The sequence below is a fragment of the Scylla paramamosain genome, unplaced genomic scaffold (assembly GCF_035594125.1).
Source record: "Scylla paramamosain isolate STU-SP2022 unplaced genomic scaffold, ASM3559412v1 Contig22, whole genome shotgun sequence".
Taxonomy (NCBI): Eukaryota; Metazoa; Arthropoda; class Malacostraca; order Decapoda; family Portunidae; genus Scylla; species Scylla paramamosain.
In genome coordinates, this window is record NW_026973687.1 from 219,001 (window position 1) to 239,655 (window position 20,655).

Sequence of the window (20,655 nt, forward strand, 5' to 3'; positions counted from 1 at the left end):
AAGAGTAAGACTCCGAAAGGTATGAATCAACAGATTGTCACCACCAAACACGATATCTAATGCAAGACATAAAAATTTTATACTCAACAGTCAAATTGCAGAAATATTCAATGAAGATATTGGTGAAATTGCTATCAAACCTTCAGCTGACAGAAATTATTATCAAACCTTCAGCTAATAAAAATGCGTCTGATTACCTGCAAGGAAATTATCGAAACTCTGTGTTTGTCCCACCAATTAGTTTTCTTGACAGTCGGTCTCATCACACGCCTAAAACATGAGGACAAACATTGAAGAAATATACGTTTTTGTAGCTTATTCAGATTTTTTATTTTTATTCATTTATTATTTCTGCCAGAATTCAAGATCTAGTAATTAAAAGATTGCAAATTAGTGTTGCTGCATTTCCTTGGGTGTTATTATTATATGTTTCAAATGTTTCAAATGTCCATGCGCTCCTCGTTCATAACAAGTGCCAGATACATTATTGAACGTGAACATACCTGCACAGTAATGTTAATGTAACGTGTGTGTGAGTGTGTGCTGCAGCTGTGGCCAGTAAGGTGAACTTGGCTCGTCTCGGCAAAGTCTTCAACTGAACCATGACGTACAGACAAGACTCCGATGTGGTGGTGCCACACGGCCTGCTGCTGCCCCGCGCCGCGTTCCTCCACGTTGGTGAGTACACTTAACAATTTATTCTCAACAGAGTGAGAGATGACTAGATCTGCACCAATGACCAAATTGTCTGTATAGAGGCAACAGTGCCTGTGCTCCTGGGAAACGACGGATGATGAGGATTGATTCCGCATGCGTCACTCAACATGTCTTCTACTCCTGTTGTTGTTGCTGCTGCTGCTACTACTACTACTACTACTACTACTACTACTACTACTACTACTACTACTACTACTACTACTACTACCACTACTACTATTACTACAATAATGCTACTATTACTACTACTTCTACAACAACTTCTGAAGCTGCTGTTACTACTACTGTGACTGTTACTACTACTTTTACTACTACTACTACTTCTTTTGTCACTACTACTACTACTACTACTACTACTACTACTACTATTACTACTACTCTATTACTACTACTACTATTACTACTACTACTACTACTACTACTACTACTACTACCACTACTACTACTACTACAACTACTACTACTGCTGTTGCTGCTGCTGCTGCTACTACTGTTGCTGCTGTTGCTGCTGCTGCCGCTGCTGCTGCTGCTGCTGCTGCTGCTGCTACTACTACAACTACTACTTCTGGTGCTACTACTACTGCAACTACTACTTCTGCTACTACTACTACTACTACCACCACTACTACTACTACTACAACTACTACTACTGCTGTTGCTGCTGCTGCTGCTACTACTGTTGCTGCTGTTGCTGCTGCTGCCGCTGCTGTTGCTGCTGCTGCTACTACTACAACTACTACTTCTGGTGCTACTACTACTGCAACTACTACTTCTGCTACTATTACTACTACTACTACTACTACTACTACTACTACAGTAATAGTATTATTACTACTACTTATACAACTACTTCTGTTACTGTTGCTACTACAACTGTGATTGTTACTATTACTTTTACTACTATTTTTGCTGCTGCTGCTGCTACTACTACTACTACTACTACTACTACTACTTCTTCCGTTAATACTGCTACTACTATTACTACTACTACTACTACTACTACTACTACTACTACTACTACTACTACTACTACTACTACTACTATCTTATATCTGGATTTTGTAAAGCATTTGACAAGGTACCCCATCAAAGCCTCCTGAGAAAGGTTAGGGCACACGGGATAGATGGGAAGGAGTTACGCTGGATAGGATCATGGCTTACTGACAGGCGACTGAGAGTTGTAATAAACGGGTCGAAATCCGAGTGGGGTCATGTAATTAGTGGGGTGCCACAGGGATCAGTATTAGAACCATTGTTCTATAATTAATATATATCAATGACTTGGACAGTGGAATTAGTAGTGATGTTAATAAATTTGCGGATGACACAAAGATAGGTAGATTAATTAGGTCAGAATCGGATGCCATCGCCTTGCAGGCAGATTTAGATAGAATGAATGAATGGACGATAGATGGCATATGCAATTTAATATCAATAAATGCAAAGTACTTAGCGTAGGTAGAGGATATATAATATATATCAATGACTTGGACAGTGGAATTAGTAGTGATGTTAGTAAATTTGCGGATGATACGAAGATAGGTAGATTAATTAGGTCAGAATCGGATGCCATCGCCTTGCAGGCAGATTTAGATAGAATAAATTAATGGACGGATAGATGGCAAGTACAATTTAATATCAATTTATGCAAAGTACTTAGCGTAGATAGAGGAAACCCACACAATAGGTACACATTAAACAACCAAACACTGGTAGGTACAGGGTACGAGAAAGATTTAGGAGTTATAGTTACCGCTGAACTCCGTCAAGGGAAACAATGCATAGAAGCCAGGGACAGGGCAAATAGGGTACTAGGATTAATTTTTAGGTGTTAAAAGTAGAAGGCCGGAAGTAATATTAAAGTCATACTTGGCGTTGGTCAGACCTCATCTAGACTACGCTATGCAGTTCTGGTTCCCACATTACAGGAAAGATATAGGTCTATTAGAATCAGTACAGAGGAGGATGACTAAAAGAATACAGGGAATGAGGAGTATTCCTTACGAGGCGAGATTGAAGCTGTTAAATTTACATTCTTTAGAGAGATGTAAGTTAAGAGGGGACCTGGTAGAAGTCTTTAAGTGGTATAAGGGTTATAACAAGGGAGATATAAGCAAAATTCTTAGGATCAGCAGCCAGGGTAGAACAAGAAAGAACGGGTTCAAGCTTGAAAAATTTAGGTTTTTGAAGGAGATAGGAAAAAAATAGTTCTCAAATAGAATGGTACATGAGTGGAACGGACTCAGTAATCATGTTGTTAGTGCTAGGACACTAGAGAGCTTTAAGAGAAGATTAGACAAGTTTATGGATGGGGATAATAGATGGAAATAGGTAGGTATATTTCATACAGGAACTGCCACATGTAAGCCTGGTCGCTTCTTGCAGCATCTCTTATTTCTTATATTCTTATGTTCTACTACTACTACTACTACTACTACTACTACTACTACTACTACTACTATTACTACTGCTAGTACTAGTACTACTAGTAATTAATACTACTATTACTGCTACTTCTACAACTACTTGTTACTACTAACATTACTAATGTTACTACTACTATTACTACTTCTGGCACTAGTACTACTACTACTACTGCTTCTACTATTACTACTACTACTACTACTACTACTACTACTACTACTACTACTACTACTACTACTACTAATGCTACTATTGCTGTTGCTGCTGCTCCTGCTGCTACTACTACTACTGCTGCTGCTGCTGCTGCTACTGCTGCTGCTGCTGCTGCTGCTGCTGCTGCTGCTGCTGTTGTTGCTACTGCCGCTGCTGCTGCTGTTGCTACTACTACAACTACTACTTCTGCTGCTGCTGCTGCTGCTGCTGCTACTACTACTACTACTACTACTACTACTACTACTACTACTACTGCTACTGCTACTACTACTACTACTACAGTAATACTACTGCAGTTATACTACTATTAATGCTACTTATACAACTACTTCTGTTATTGGTGCTATTACTACTGCTTTTACTTCTATTTATGCTACTACTACTACTACTACTACTGTTGCTACTACTTCCGTTACTACTACTACTACCACTACTACTACTACTACTACTACTACTACTACTACTACTACTACTACTACTACTATTACTACTATTACTACATTTACTACTACTACTACTACTACCACTACTACTATTACTACTACTACTATTACTATTACTACTACTACTACTACTACTACTACAACTACTACTACTACTACTACTACTACTACTACTACTACTACTATTACTACTGCTGCTGCTGCTGCTGCTGCTGCTACTACTAGTACTACCATTTCTGCTGCAGCTGCTGCTGCTTCTACAACTACTACTATTTTTTTTTTTATGTAGAAGGGACATAAGTCAATGGCAAAAAAAAAATCTAATAAAAAAAAAAAAGCTTACTGAAGATGCCAGTCCTAAATAGGGTCCGATGTGGTGGTAAAAAATTGAAGGATAAGTGTCTTCAAACCTTCCCCTTAAAGGAGTTTAAGTCATAGGAAGATGGAAATACAGAAGCAGGAAGAGAGTTCCAGAGTTTACTAGAGAAAGGGATGAATAACTGGGAATATTGGTTAGCTCTTGCGTTAGAAAGGTGGACAGAATGGGGGTGAGAGAAAGAAGAATGTCTTGTGCAGCGAGGCCGCGGGAGGAGGGAAGGCATGCAATTAGTAAGATCAGAAGAGCAATTAGCATGAAAATAGCGGTAGAAGATAGCAAGAGATGCAACATTCCGGCGATGAGAAAGAGGCTGAAGACAGTTAGAGGGAAGGAGTTGATAAGACGAAAAGCTTTTGATTTCATCCTGTCTAAAAGAGCGCCATGAGTGGAACCTCCCCCCAGAAATGTGAAGCATGCTCCATATATGGACGGATAAGGCCCTTATAAAGATTTAGCAGCTGGGGGGTGAGAAAAACTGGCGGAGACGTCTCAGAACGCTTAACTTCATAGAGGCTGTTTCAGCAAGAGATGAGACGTGAAATTTCCAGTTTAGATTATAAGAAAACGACAAACCGATGATGTTCAGTGTAGAAGAGGGGGTACAGTTGAGTGCCATTGAAGAAGAGGAGATAGTTGTCTGGAAGGTTGAGTCGAGTTGGTATATGGAGGAACTGAGTTTTTGATGAATTGAATAATACTGTGTTCTGCCCCAATAAGAAATTCTAGAGAGATCAGAAGTCAGGCGTTCTATGGCTTCCCTGCGTGAAATGTTTAATTCCTGCGGGTTGGACGTCTATTAAAAGACGTGGAAAAGTGCAGGGTGATATCATCAGCGTAGGAGTGGATAGGACAAGAAGTTTGGTTTAAAAGATCATTAATAAATAGCAGGAAGAGAGTGGGTGACAGGACAGAATCCTAAGAAAGACCACTCTTAATAGATTTATGAGAAGAACAGTGACCATCTACCACACCAGCAATAGAACGGTCAAAAAGAAAACTTGAGATGAAGTTACAGAGATAAGGATACAAGCCGTAAGAGGGTAGTTTGGAAATCAATACTTTGTGCTAGACAGTCAAAAGTTGAAAGGGTTTGACTAAGCAAGGTGCAAGCACGTAGGCGCAGTTTCGGAGAACAAAAGGAGGGACCCTATCAGGTCCATAAGATATCCCATGGTTTAGGCCAGCGAGGGCATGGGAAACATTATTGCAAAGTATTCTAATAAGTAGCATGAAGTAGTCAGAAGGTGGAGGAGAGGTAGAGTTTTTAGCAAAGATCTGAGCGAAGCGTTCGGCTTTAGAGATAGATGTGATAGCATCTGATTGAAATAAATGAGGGAAAAAAGAAGCAATGTTATTGGAGATGTTTTTTTAGCTATATGCCAGAAGTCACGAGGGGAATTATATCTTGAAAGAATTTGACACTTTCTATTAATGCGGAGTTTTTGGCTAGCTGGAGAACAGACTTGGCATAGTTCTGGGGAAAAATATAAAGTGCATGAGATTCTGGTGAATGAGATGTTAAGTTTCCAGTTCAGATTACAAGTAAAGGATAGACCGAGGATGTTCAGTATAGAAGAGGGGAACAGTTGAGTGTCATTGAAGAAGGGGGGATAGTTCTCTGGAAAGTTGTTTCGAGTTGATAGATGGAGGAACAATACAAAGTTTGCTCTGCCCCAATCAGAATTTTTAGAAAGATCAGAAGTCAGGCTTTCTGTGGCTTCTCTGTGTAAAATGTTTACTTCCTGAAGGGTTGGACGTCTATGAAAAGACGTGGAAAAGAGCAGGGTGGTATCATTAGCGTAGGAGTGGATAGAACAAGAAGTTTGGTTTAGAAGGTCATTGATGAATAATAATAAGAGAGTGGATGACAGGACAGAACCCTGAAGAACAGCACTGTTAATAGATTTAGGAGACGAACAGTGACCGTCTACCACAGCAGCAATACAATGGTCAGAAAGGAAACTTGAAATGAAGTTACAAAGAGAAGGATAGAAGCCGCAGGAGGGTAGTTTGGAAATCTAAGCTTTGTGCCAGACGCTATCAAAAGCTTTTCATACATCCAAGGCAACAGCAAAAGTTTCACCGAAATCTCTAAAACAGGATGACCAAATCTCAGTAACGAAATCCAGATCACCAGTAGAGCGGCTTTGACGGAACTCATACTGGCGATCAGATAGAAGGTTGTGAAGTGATAGATGTTTAAGAATCTTCCTGTTGAGGATAGATTAAAAAAAAATTTAGATAGGCAGGAAATTAAAGTAGTAGGGCAGTAGTTTGAGGGATTAGAACTGTCACCCTTTTTTTACGAACAGGCTGAATTTAGGCAAACTTCTAGCAAGAAGGAAAGGTAGATCTTGACAGAAAGAGCTGAAAGAGTTTGTCTACGCAAGGTGCACGCACGGAGGCACAGTTTCGATCAACAATAGGAGGGACCCCATCAGGTCCATAAGCCTTCTGAGGGTTTAGGCCAGCAAGGGCATGGAAAACATCGTTACAAAGAATTTTAAAAGATAGCATGAAGTAGTCAGAGGATGGAGGAGAGGGAGGAACAAGTTCAGAATCGTCCAAAGTAAAGCTTTTAGCAAAGGTCTGAGCGAAGAGTTCAGCTTTAGAAATAGATGTTATAGCAGTGGTACCATCTGGTTGAAATAAAGGAGGGAAAGAAGATGAAGTAAAGTTATTGGAGGTGTGGAGGTGGAAGTAAGTTGTGAACTTGGTTAGCTCAATCAACACGTGAGTCGAGACGTGTTTCTAATGCTTCGAAGGCGATGGTTGACTGGTGAGATTGGTGGTTGGCGTGGTAGGTACGAGGTCCGTATATATATATATATATATATATATATATATATATATATATATATATATATATATATATATATATATATATATATATATATATATATATATATATATATATATATATATATATATATATATATATATATATATATATACATATATATATATATATATATATATATATATATATATATATATATATATATATATATATATATATATATATATATATAATATACAGCACTGTTAATAGATTTAGGAGACGAACAGTAACAGTCTACCACAGCAGCAATACAACGGTCAGAAAGGAAACTTGAAATGAAGTTACAAAGAGAAGGATAGAAGCCGCAGGAGGGTAGTTTATATATATATATATATATATATATATATATATATATATATATATATATATATATATATATATATATATATATATATATATATATATATAAGTCCATGAGTCTTCAAATTGTTATAATTATGTACACATCTTGGTAACGTTCCCTTATTTGTTCCTGTATGTAATGTCACTTTTTTCCTCCCAGCGATGGCTTGGTGGCGCACATCAGTGTGCTGTGACTCCGTCACGTATCATATCCTGGGTGTTGGCTCGGCAGGATGAAACGTCCGGACAGACAGGGAGCCCAAATTATCGTACAGATACTTGTTCGTGGAACGGGAGAGGGGGGGGAGGAGGTTTATCAAGGCGTTGGATGTGGAGGTTGTATGTAAGTGGATGATGTTGTTTAATATAGTATACTATAATATTTTGGATAACTCTCGTATGAATTTTTTGGATTCTCGTATGAAGTTCGATTTCATAGCAATAATGGTGTAAAAGTTATGTTAACGCCATTAATAGTGTATTGCGAATGTCAACATGTTACAAGATGATTGAGTAACAGAAATATTTTGATTCTGCAAGGAAAATATTATAGGGATGTGGGAGACGTCCGTGATCTTTCGGTTGTAGCTATTTATTATTTATTTTCTTTTTTTACTTGCTCTTGTTAGAAACTTATTTTCTATTATTACGATTGTATCGATTTCAAATAATTTTTAAGAATCACCTTTCCTATTCATTATAGTCTAAACGTAACCTAACCTACACTAACCTTACTTAACTTAGCCTAAATCAGTCTAGCGTGTCGGGGATCGGTGTGCTGAAAGTGGATGATGCCACGCACGTCTGGCAACGAACACGGCATCCGGGCATCCCGGATATTTTATCCTGCCACATAGCGGTGGAGGTAGGGTTAGCAGCACTAATTTCTACTACGAATGCACATTTGAACGTATGTCGAGGGAATAGACTGCTTTATTTTTATCGTGTATATCACCGGTATTCTTTTTGTTTCCTACATAACAGTTGTGTTCTCATCTTAATTAAGATGTGTATCCGTATTAGTTACGCTGCAGCTCATTGAGACGCACACACCCAGCTCACTCCTCTGTTCATGAGTAGGGTACAGGAATAGATGTCTGTCTTATGTTACTATTGTACCAAAGAATGGATTTGCCCTTACAGCATCACGGATTACATAGTTAACACGTTATCTGCGACTGTGTTCTCTTTAAGGGTATTGTGTACAAGCCTTTGTCTGTGTTTCACCTCATACCTTGCCGCACTGATGGAGTGAAGGCTGCCTGACTCCTGCTGCACAGGATACCACGGTGAGCTGCTGTTTTTTTTTTTTTTCGTGTGTGTGTGTACTAAAACTCAGAACACACACACACACACACACATAGAGAGAGAGAGAGAGAGAGAGAGAGAGAGAGAGAGAGAGAGAGAGAAGAAATCACAATTTTATCATTCTTTTCACTTTTTTTCCATCTCTCCCAGAAATTTAGTGTTCTCTAATCTTCTCATCTCATCCCATCGCCGCCTCGCTTTCCGTTGTGAAAAGAAGCGAGATTATTATGGGCTTTACATCAATGTGTAGTAGTAGTAGTAGTAGTAGTAGTAGTAGTAGTAGTAGTAGTGGTAGTAGTAGTAGTAGTAGTAGTAGTGGTAGTAGTAGTAGTAGTAGTAGAAGCAGCAGTAGTAGTAGTAGTAATAGTAGTAGTAGTAGTAGTAGTGGCAAAAGTAATAGTACTAATGGTAGTACTAATGGTACTCCTGCTAGTAGTAGTAGTAGTAGTAGTAGTAGTAGTAGTAGCAAAAGTGCTAGTATTAATGATAGTAGTACTACTAGATGGTTATACATTGTTCTATAAAGATAGGGAAAACAGGAGAGGAGGAGGCGTCGCGTTATACGTTAGGGACACATTACAGTGTTGTACTAATAGTAGAATTAAAACAGATAACAAAGCAGAGACGATATGGGTAGATATTAAGAAAGGATCACACAGTCAGTAGTACTAGGAGTAGTGTACAGACCACCGACTAGTACAAAGGAATTTAACAACTGATTATGGCAGGAAATAAACAGAGTAGGCAGGTACAGTCAGGTATGTGTGGTAGGATATTTTAATTTTAGGAATATCGACTGGAGCTTGATGGTGGGTAACAGGGAAGCAGAGGAGTTTCTTAAGGTAATTCAGTATATTTTTTTTTTAAACAGGTAGTCGTAGAACCCACAAGGGGGGATAATATTCTAGATTTAATTTTTACTAACAGGGAGGAAGCAGTAACGCAGCTAGAGGTTGGAGGATAGCTAGATAACAGTGACCATAGGGAAATTAGGTACAATTTAAAATGAGAAGAAACTTTTAGAAGCAAAAACACTAATAAAATACCTGACTTTAGGATAGCAAATTTTGAGGAATTAAAAAGGTACCTCTAAGAAGTTGACTGGCAACGGATGCAGGGTGAGGTCAGGTCAGGGACGGAGTTGAGAGAGATAAGGCAAGATGAGAGAGGTGAGGTGAGGTGTGAGGGTGTAGGACAAGAGGAGGGAAGATGTGTCCGGAAAAGGCGGAGGAGAGAGGGAGGGGGGAGATAGGTATGAGTATGTTGGAATGTCAGGTCATGCTGAAATGAGAGAGGTGAGGTCCAGTGGAGTACATGAGAGTGGAGAGGATGGTAGGGGACGAGATGGGGGGATTAGGTGAAGTAAAGGTAAATGAACTGTATAGATATTTTGTAGATAAAGTTCATACAGATCAGTTAGCAAATATCCCGTATAGGGCAATAAAATCACAGAAAAATTACCCTAAATGGATGACTGCTAGGGTAAAACATTATAAAGGGCGTAAGAAAAGTATATATATATATATATATATATATATATATATATATATATATATATATATATATATATATATATATATATATATATATATATATATATATATAATTTTTTTTTTTTTATGTAGGAAGGATACTGGCCAAGGGCAACAAAAATCTAATAAAAAAAATGCCCACTGAAATGCCAGTCCCATAAAAGGGTCAAAGCAGTGGTCAAAAATTGGTGGATAAGTGTCTTGAAACCTCCCTCTTGAAGGAATTCAAGTCATAGGAAGGTGGAAATACAGAAGAAGGCAGGGAGTTCCAGAGTTTACCAGAGAAAGGGATGAATGATTGAGAATACTGGTTAACTCTTGCGTTAGAAAGGTGGACAGAATAGGGGTGAGAGAAAGAAGAAAGTCTTGTGCAGCGAGGCCGCGGAAGGAGGGGAGGCATGCAGTTAGCAAGATCAGAAGAGCAGTTGGCATGAAAATAGCGGTAGAAGACAGCTAGATATGCAACATTGCGGCGGTGAGAGAGGGGCTGAAAACAGTCAGTTAGAGGAGAGGAGTTGATGAGACGAAAAGCTTTTGATTCCACCCTGTCTAGAAGAGCAGTATGAGTGGAACCCCCCCAGACATGTGAAGCATACTCCATACATGGACGGATAAGGCCCTTGTACAGAGTTAGCAGCTGAGGGGGTGAGAAAAACTGGCGGAGACGTCTCAGAACACCTAACTTCATAGAAGCTGTTTTAGCTAGAGATGAGATGTGAAGTTTCCAGTTCAGATTATAAGTAAAGGACAGACCGAGGATGTTCAGTGTAGAAGAGGGGGACAGTTGAGTGTCATTGAAGAAGAGGGGATAGTTGTCTGGAAGATTGTGTCGAGTTGATAGATGGAGGAATTGAGTTTTTGAGGCATTGAACAATACCAAGTTTGCTCTGCCCCAATCAGAAATTTTAGAAAGATCAGAAGTCAGGCGTTCTGTGGCTTCCCTGCGTGATATGTTTACCTCCTGAAGGGTTGGACGTCTATGAAAAGACTTGGAAAAGTGCAGGGTGGTATCATCAGCATAGGAGTGGATAGGACAAGAAGTTTGGTTTAGAAGATCATTAATGATTAATAAGAAGAGAGTGGGTGACAGGACAGAACCCTGAGGAACACCACTGTTAATAGATTTAGGAGAAGAACAGTGACCGTCTACCACAGCAGTAATAGAACGGTCAGAAAGGAAACTTGAGATGAAGTTACAGAGAGAAGGATAGAAACCGTAGGAGGGTAGTTTTGAAATCAAAGCTTTGTGCCAGACTCTATCAAAGGCTTTTGATATGTCCAAGGCAACAGCAAAAGTTTCACCAAAGTCTCTAAAAGAGGATGACCAAGACTCAGTAAGGAAAGCCAGAAGATCACCAGTAGAGCGGCCTTGACGGAACCCATACTGGCGATCAGATAGAAGGTTGTGAAGTGATAGATGTTTAAGAATCTTCCTGTTTAGGATAGATTCAAAAACTTTAGATAAGCAGGAAATTAAAGCAATAGGACGGTAGTTTGAGGGATTAGAGCGGTCACCCATTTTAGGAACAGGTTGAATGTAGGCAAACTTCCAGCAAGAAGGAAAGGTAGATGTTGACAGACAGAGCTGAAAGAGTTTGACTAGGCAAGGTGCAAGCACGGAGGCACAGTTTCGGAGAACAATAGGAGGGACCCCATCAGGTCCATAAGCCTTCCGAGGGTTTAGACCAGCGAGGGCATGGAAAACATCATTACAAAGAATTTTAATACGTGGCATGAAGTAGTCAGAGGGTGGAGGAGAGGGAGGAACAAGCCCAGAATCGTCCAAGGTAGAGTTTTTAGCAAAGGTTTGAGCAAAGAGTTCAGCTTTAGAAATACGAGTAGATGTGATAGCAGTGGTGCCATCTGGTTGAAGTAGAGGAGGGAAAGAAGAAGAAGCAAAGTTATTGGAGATATTTTTGGCTAGATGCCAGAAATCACGAGGGGAGTTAGATCTTGAAAGGTTTTGACATTTTCTGTTAATGAAGGAGTTTTTGGCTAGTTGGAGAACAGACTTGGCATGGATCCGGGCAGAAATATAAAGTGCATGCTCTCTATCACGTTTTGCCACACACACTGCTGGCATGAGATACTCATTTTCATAGGCAGTGTGTGTGTGTGTGTGTGTGTGTGTGTGTGTGTGTGTGTGTGTGTGTGTGTGTGTGTGTGTGTGTGTGTGTGTGTGTTGCACACCACACCATTGTCTGATATGATGTTCCCCTCATTCTCTCTCTCTCTCTCTCTCTCTCTCTCTCTCTCTCTCTCTCTCTCATTATTATTATTATTATTATTATTATTATTATTATTATTATTATTATTATTATTATTATTATTATATATTTATTTATTATTTTACTTTTTTACTTATTTATTTTCTGTCGTTGCTGTTCTAACTACACTTGTTTTGGTTATTGTTATTGTTCTTGTTATTGTTCTTGTTCTTGTTATTGTTATTATTGTTATTATTGTTCTACTATTGCTCGTCTGTAAACTTCTGTTTTTTGATCGTATGTATAATCTTGTATGTATAACCTTGTGCGCAATAAATTTATCAAACAACACACTCTCTCTCTCTCTCTCTCTCTCTCTCTCTCTCTCTCTCTCTCTCTCTCTCTCTCTCTCTCTCTCTCTCTCTCTCTCTTCGGGCAAGATCGATATATGATCACGTATACATCGCTACGTAATAATGATACTAATACTAATAAACGGTTTATTATTTAGGCAGTTAACAAACTGAAAATGTACATAGGGGGTGGGGAAATACTTAACATTAATCCTAAAGGTAAGTCTAATCTAGAAGGGACTATTGATTGATGGCTCGCACCATGGTGGGAATCGCACTGAGTCTGTACCGGTCCGTGCGCGGCGCCTTTAGGGGCGTTATCTTGTTGTGGTGTCTGGTGGCACGGGTCGGGCGAGGCGCGTCAGGCATGTTTCTGAGACGTGGATGATGCAGTAGTCCCCTTCCAAACTTCTCCAGAGCCTCTCGGTACCTGGTGGATAGTCTGGACAGGCTTAGGGTGGTCAGGGCTTCTTCATAGGTGGTGTATGCAGGGCCAAGGATGACCCTGCACGCCCTTTTCTGCACTCTCTCTAGCTGTAGCTGTTGAGTGTGTGTGAGGGAGGAGGACCACGCTGGGGAGGCGTACATGAGTTTGGGGAGGATGAAGGTAAGGTACACCCCCCTTAACTCATCTGTCGGCGTCCCCAGCGACCTGAGTCTGCGCAGCATGTACAGCCTGTAGGTAGCTGATCTTATGGTGCTGGCGACATGCTGCTTCCAGGTCAGCTGGTCGTCCACCGTGACTCCAAGGAGCTTGGCACATCGGACCACCTGGAGGAGGTGAGGGCCCACTGTGAGCTGGGGAGGGGGCACTGGTACATAGGAGGTACAGAAATGCATCACCACAGTTTTGCTGTGGTTGATGGTCGTCCTGCTCTCCTCCGTCCACGTCTGCAGTCACTCCAGAATTGCTTGCAATGGCGAGCAGTCCGTGTTCTTGGTGGAAACTGGGACGCCCACGGTGCAGTCGTCCACATACTTCCAGCGATGGGGGGTGTCAGTGAGGGCGTCGTTAATGAGGAGGAGGAAGCATAGAGGACCCATCTTGGTCCCCTGGGGGACCCCACATGTCAGCTGTTGGAAATTAGAGACATAGCCCTGATAGCGAACGGCCTGACGCCTCCCTGTGAGGAAGTCGGCTAGCCACGCTATCAGGTTAGGAGGGAGACCCAGACTTACTGCCTTGCTGATGACAACAGTGTGATCAACAAGATCAAAAGCCTTTTTGAAGTCCACAAAAGCAACAGCTAGAGAGGTGTTTCGCTTGTCCAGGTGGCTGTGGATGAATTCAAGGAAGCTGGTCAGGTAATGGGAGGTGGAGGTGGCTTTATTATTTCCAAACTGTCTGATATCCACGGTATTACAAATTTTGGTGTAGGCCCAGTCATATACAAAATCTTCACAAATAAGGCTAGGGATGGGGGTGATAGAGACTGGCCTGAGATCATTGAGTGACTGTGGACTGGAAGTTTTGGGGATGGGGGTGATGTAAGATGTCTTCCAGTCCGCGGGGCAAGAGTGTTGGAGAGTGAAGCGTATATTATGGAGCATAGCGGTGTTGCTAGTTCTACAGCAAATTCCTTGTAAATTTTTATAGGAAGGTCAGTGGGTATGGTGGATCTTGGTTTTGAATTTTAGTATTTTCTTAAAAACATCCACCGCCTGGACACTGGGGGGATGAGAGGGAGCGGGAAGATAGGCAGGAAGCGGAATGGTGTGGAGGGGAGGAAAGGTTTGACAGATAGCAGCAAAGTGATCGTTCATCTACTGAGCCGCGAGATTAGCAGGAAGGTGTGAGGTGCAAGGAAGAGATGAAGTGTGCTTTTGTAGGCCACACAAAGCTTTGATCTTAGCGTACCACTATCTGTTGTTGGTCAGCTTGAGGTGGTGTATTTTGTCTGGGTAATAGCTTGCCCAGTCCTAATCTCCCTGATCACTCTGTTTCTTAGTTTCCTGTATAGGACCGGGCAGGAGTGGAACGCCCAGGTCCGCTGACGCATGAGTCTCTTAATGCGGGGTGTCATTCAGGGGGTATCAGATGGGTGCGTTGTGGCGCTCTTGGCTGGGAAGTAGCGGTGGGAGGCTTCTGTGGTGGTGGCGACGTAATTTTGCCATTTTGAGTGGACGTCCTCCACATCCAGCACCTCGGTCCACGGGTGTTGTGTCACCCACTGCCCAAACTCCCTCATGGCTGAGTCAGGCATGGGGCGGTGGGTCCTGATGACAGCTGACCGGGGGATCGAGGTGGTGGGTGTGGGTGTCCACAGTATGGAGAGGTGGGTGCTCCATCCCATGGGAGGCAGCAGCTTGGGAGGCGAGTACTGCTGGCCCAGGTCTGTCAGTATAAGGTCGAGGATGGCTTGCTGGTGGGTGAGGAAGTCCACGACCTGGGTGAGGTGTAGCTGGTGTAGGATATCGTTGATATCTAATCTGTTAAAGTCCCCACAGATGACCAGTTTGGCAGCAGGATACCTCACCCTCAGTGCATCAGCAGTGTCGATGATGTGAGTGGTGAGTAACTTTGCTGTGGTGGCTCATGGGGGTGGTACACGACGCACACGATGATGGAGGCCGTGTTGCTGGGATGGCAGGGGGCGTGTCTCTCACCCACAGGGCCTCCACACCGGCAGGAATATCGACAGGGAGGTGTGAGGGGCTGAGGGTAGAGCGGCAGAAAACGGCCACTCCCCCCCCCCCTGCGTCCTGACCTCAGGTGATGGTAGAGCTGGTAGTCCTGCATTGTGCACACCTCAGGAACAATCTGCCACGCCTCAGTAACCGCCACAATGTCTGCACAAGTAGAACTCAACGTCACAATCAACTCGTCCATCTTGTTGGCCAGAGACGTCGCATTGAATAAGAGGAGGGAGGGAAGTCTATACCACACACGTGGCACTTCAATGTGCCTGTATTCCTTCTTCCCCACCCTGCGGTCTTCTCTGGCACTGGAGGTCACTACCTTGATGGGACGCACATGTTTCCCTCACCTCGATCCGCGGTTCCGAAATAGTTTCAAGGTCTTAAGGCACTTTATCACGTTCGGCCGCGGGTAACCGGATCCTCGCCTACGACGCAGGAGGTAGTTGCGTTCGTACGTTTGCACTGGAGCACACATTATTCTTTATGTGTCAACACGCACTCGCTAAATGTGTTCACAAGTACAACAATCCCACCAGGGCGAGCCTAAAACTAAAAGCTAAAAGCTGAAAACAGAAAAAAAACTGAGGTCGCTATCACTAGGGGGCGGGGAAGGCCAACAAGCTGGCCGAGGCTGCCCGAGAGCGCCAAAGGTCACATGTCCTGCCCATGTGAGGTCAAGACTGTGTGTGTGTGTGTATGTGTGTGTGTTATCTAAGAAAATGCATACTATTCTCTCTCTCTCTCTCTCTCTCTCTCTCTCTCTCTCTCTCTCTCTCTCTCTCTCTCTCTCTGGCAAACTCATACCGGTAAGGATGAGAGGAAAGGGTATTTTTTATACCCTTCTCTGTCATCAGATTGTTCTTGAACATCTTAGCTAATGCTCCCACATACTGCCAAAACCTAACTCTGTTGATTAACAAATTTAGATCTTAAATATTAATCTCAAAATTTCCCTATAACGCCATAGATTTATTGCTTCCTACAGGTTTCCACCTATTCTATTGCATCTTGTGAAAGAATTTTTTTTTATCTGACTAGCATAACAAACACCGGGAACAGTGCGTCAGCAGTAATTATGTATTCTTATGCACCAAACAAAGTTCTCAATTAGAATGTATGTTTAATTTGCCAATTTTTAGGTAACAATTTCATTTAATATCCTTCTCCTAAGTTCTTACTGATCTCGAAAATGTATACTAAGTTTTATTTACGAATCCATAAACTAATATTTACTAAGAGACGTTATCGTTCCTTTAGGATAATATGGTTAAATAATCTTATGTGATCACTACTCAATGATGTTATCTTGTAAATTAGTTTTATTTAATTCAATTTTCTTTACTTTTGTCCCATGACACCTCTAGGCTGCTTACATGATGCCTCCTTTCGTGTGTAGAAGTATGAAATGAGAAGTGAGCTGAGGCAAGTGAAAAAAGGCCAGGCAGGATATGAACTATTTCTGACAGGTAGAAGAAAGGTTGGAGTTAACTACAAACATATGAGAGGAATAAGAGTCTGATGACTAAGAAGACTGAAGTTAATGGGAAGGTGTTACAACTGAGAGACAGCGAGATAGACACACACACACACACACACACACACACACACACACACACACACACACACACACACAGAGAGAGAGAGAGAGAGAGAGAGAGAGAGAGAGAGAGAGAGAGAGAGAGAGAGAGAGAGAGAGAGAGCAAGTGAAAAGATACAAAACAGGCTAAGAATTTTTTTTTTTTCTGAAAGAGAGACGGAGCGGTAGGAGAGCAAGTGGGCTTTTTTTTATTGGATTTTTGTTGCCCTTGGCCAGTGTCCTCCTACATAAAAAAAAAAAAAAAGAGGGGACCCCATGCCTTAGTTGCTAACATCTCAGACATTCCTAAGAATAGGCTTAAAGAAAGAAAACAGAGACTTTACAGAGTTCTTGGAACCTAGCGACGAGAATTGTCCTTTGGATGTGTACAGAGTTAGATCCGTCCTCTTTGGGTAATGTTCCATCCCATTTTTTGTTATGTTCAACCTTAGATCATCACTTTAACAAAGCTGGTTGTCCTGAAATAGATCGTGGATATTATATGGATTATTTACATATAAGAGTGAAGACAGAGAAAGAATCGGTGACTTTATATGAAAAGTCAACAAAACAATGTTAAGCCGCTAACATGCATCTGCAGAATTGGAATAGCAACTCAATAATCTTGTAAAACCATACATATTTTACATATAGCATACATACATATTTTACATATATACATACATACATATTTTACATATAGCAGTGAAAACAGAGGAAGCGGTGACTTTATATGAAAAGGCAACAAAAGAATGTTTAGCCGCTAACATGGATCTGCAGAATTGGAGTAGCAACTCAATAATCTTGCAAAATCTTTTAAAAAGAACGATTTGATTTAGAATTATCCGTGAGAAAAAAAAAAAAAAAAACTTACTGGGTATGGAGTGGGATGTGAAAGGTGATTGAATAAGTCTACACCAGCTTCAATACCCTGAACAAAATCTAACTAAAAGATCTTACTAAGGTAAATCTCACTTTTATATGATTCTCTTGGTATAAGAAGCCCCGTAACAATAAGAGAGAAAAATATTATAAGAGACTTCGAAGAAAAAAATAGAAAAATAGTTAGGATATTGTCCTCGTGGAATGTTATTCATCTGAATGAGATAGAATAAAGGAAGATTGCGTCGGAGGTACTGAGGTCTGCATCCCCAGATAAATCGATCTAAATCATAATGACAATGCACAGCACAGCTTCACACCTTCTTTGATACATCTTGAAAGGCATATGGTGTAGCAGCCCACTCACAGATAACCATAGTGAGTTGATAATGTCCCAACAAGAATTAACGGCAATAGAAACGGGTACTCGGTTAGCCAAGCATTTAGTGGCAACAACCAAAGAGTATCAACCTGGAAGTAAAGGGATAATCCACTTTTTAGACAAGTAGTAGTATGGACTGACAGTGAAATCTACCTTCACTGTATTAAAAAAAATGAAAAAAAAGTGAAATGTGAAAAAAAAAAAAAAATAGGGTGGCAAAAATACTATCGAAACAAGGGGAATTTAAGTACCACCATAATTTTAGTAAAGAAAATCCGGCAGATCTCATAACTGGAGTATAACATTATATTATTAAAGGATAGTAGGTGGTTACACTGGCTTAACTGGCTAACCCAGAAATAAAACTGTCCAGTGCAAAAAATCATATAGAGGTAGCAGTTAACTTAGTAGAAGCTCAACCTCAGATTAACCATCCAACTAAATTGGCATTTGATATTAAGAAATACTCATCTTTCAGTACATTAATTTGTGTGACTAAAAGAGTATTTCAACTCATCATTCAAAAAGTCAGGTAAAGCAATGCCAGATGCTTCAAAATTTTGGATTAAACAACAACAGCAAGAATTTTGTGTAGACATCCATAAGACATGTGTGAAGGTTCCAGAAGTAAGATGAAACTTAATAAAGAATTTTGGGCTATATTTGGATGAAGAACAAATCATAAGGTGTCACAGTAGAATAAAATATGCTAAACTACCATATGAGACAAAGCATCCTATCCTGCAACCAGAAGGGAGTCCCTTCACCAAAAGAATCATAATGAAGGTTCATAGAATAACCTTACATGGGGAAGTGGGGAATACTCTAGCTCAAGTTATGAAAAATTACTGAATACATAAGAGCCGTTAAGTAGTAAAAAAATACTTCCTGAATAAGTGCAAGGCAAAACCTTTGATATATCCAGGACCCCCAAATATACTTCCAGAATAAGAATAAGCCCATTGATATGTTTAACCGAGACATGGCTACAACAAGATAAAGACCCGGACTCTGCATTTATTATAGATGGTTTTACCTTGAATCGTGGTGATAGGACGAAAGACTCTGGGAAGACAGCTGGCGGCGGAGTTTGTGTGTATGTGAACAGCAGGTGGTGTACAGATGTCACGGTCTATGATCAGCATTGTGATGAAAATGTCGAATACTTGACTCTTTCGCTCAGACCCTTTTACCTACCTCGCGAATTTACGAAGATATTTGTCACAACTGTATATATTCCACCAAGTGCTGATGTGAAGGCTGCTGAAAACTGTTTAAATAATGCTGTTTGTAACATGGAAAATGATAATCCAGATGCTGTGAAAATCATTACAGGCGATTTTAATGACTGTCAATATAAGAAATGTGTTCCTAATTATCAACAATTTATTACTTTCTCTACAAGAAATAATAGAATGCTAGACTTATTTTTCTGTAATATCAGAAATAGTTATTTAGCTAGAAAACTGAAGCCATTAGGTATTTCCGATCACGACATGTGTCTTCTCACTCCCGTTTATAAACAAAAACTGAAACAAAGTAAACCAACAGAAAAACTAATACAAACCTGGAACAGTGATGTGACTGATACCCTTGTGGGTTGTATGGAATGTACAGATTTTAATGTTTTATTTGATGAAAATGCCTCTATTGATAATAATGTTGATGTGCTAAACTCGTACCTGAATTTTTGTATTGATATTATTGTACCAAAGAAAACCGTTAAGTGCTTCCCAAATAACAAACCGTGGATGACGAAAGAATTAAAGAACTTATTGAATAAGAAAAGACGTATTTGTACTGATTACAATGTATTTGAACTGAAAAGCGTCCAAAAAGAAATCGATCAAACAATTAATATATGTAAAAATAGATACAAAGACAAGGTGGAAAAGTTGTTTAAAAGTGATACAAAATCAGCTTGGCATGGTATTAAGAAATTGACCGGTATGGATAAATCGGTTCACTGTGTAGTGAAAAATGTGACAGATTTCTGTAATGACCTTAATGAGTTTTATGCTAGGTTTGATAATCAAGACTTCTCTGCTGAACGTTCTCATTTAAGGGACTTTAACCGTGCCATGAATGACTCACGCATTGTCATTTCGGTCCATGATGTGCATAAGGCTTTACATTCTATTAGAACTGGTAAGGCTGCTGGGCCTGACAAAATCAATGGTAATGTACTCAAGTTGTGTAAGGATCCCCTAGCACCTGCCCTGTGTAAAATATTTCAGCAGTCACTAGATAATGCCTGCATACCAACTCTATGGAAGACCTCTGAAATTATACCAGTACCCAAGAAATCTCCACCAACTTGTAAAAATGATTATCGCCCTGTAGCTCTGACTTCCATTATGATGAAATGCTTGGAGAGAATAGTGAAGACAATACTTTGTGAACAGGTCAAGCAAT

General features: G+C 40.5%; 1 protein-coding gene across 1 annotated transcript in view; it reads left to right on the forward strand.

Annotated features, from left to right (window-relative positions):
• The first annotated feature begins 602 nt into the window (after positions 1–602).
• Positions 603–20,655, forward strand: part of LOC135097485 (fibrocystin-L-like) — a 45,069-nt gene continuing 25,016 nt past the window's right edge. Inside the window, exons 1-2 of the mRNA XM_063999430.1 lie at positions 603–678; positions 8,618–8,649. Coding sequence (XP_063855500.1) covers positions 603–678; positions 8,618–8,649 — 108 coding nt within the window. The remainder of the gene's footprint in view (positions 679–8,617; positions 8,650–20,655) is intronic.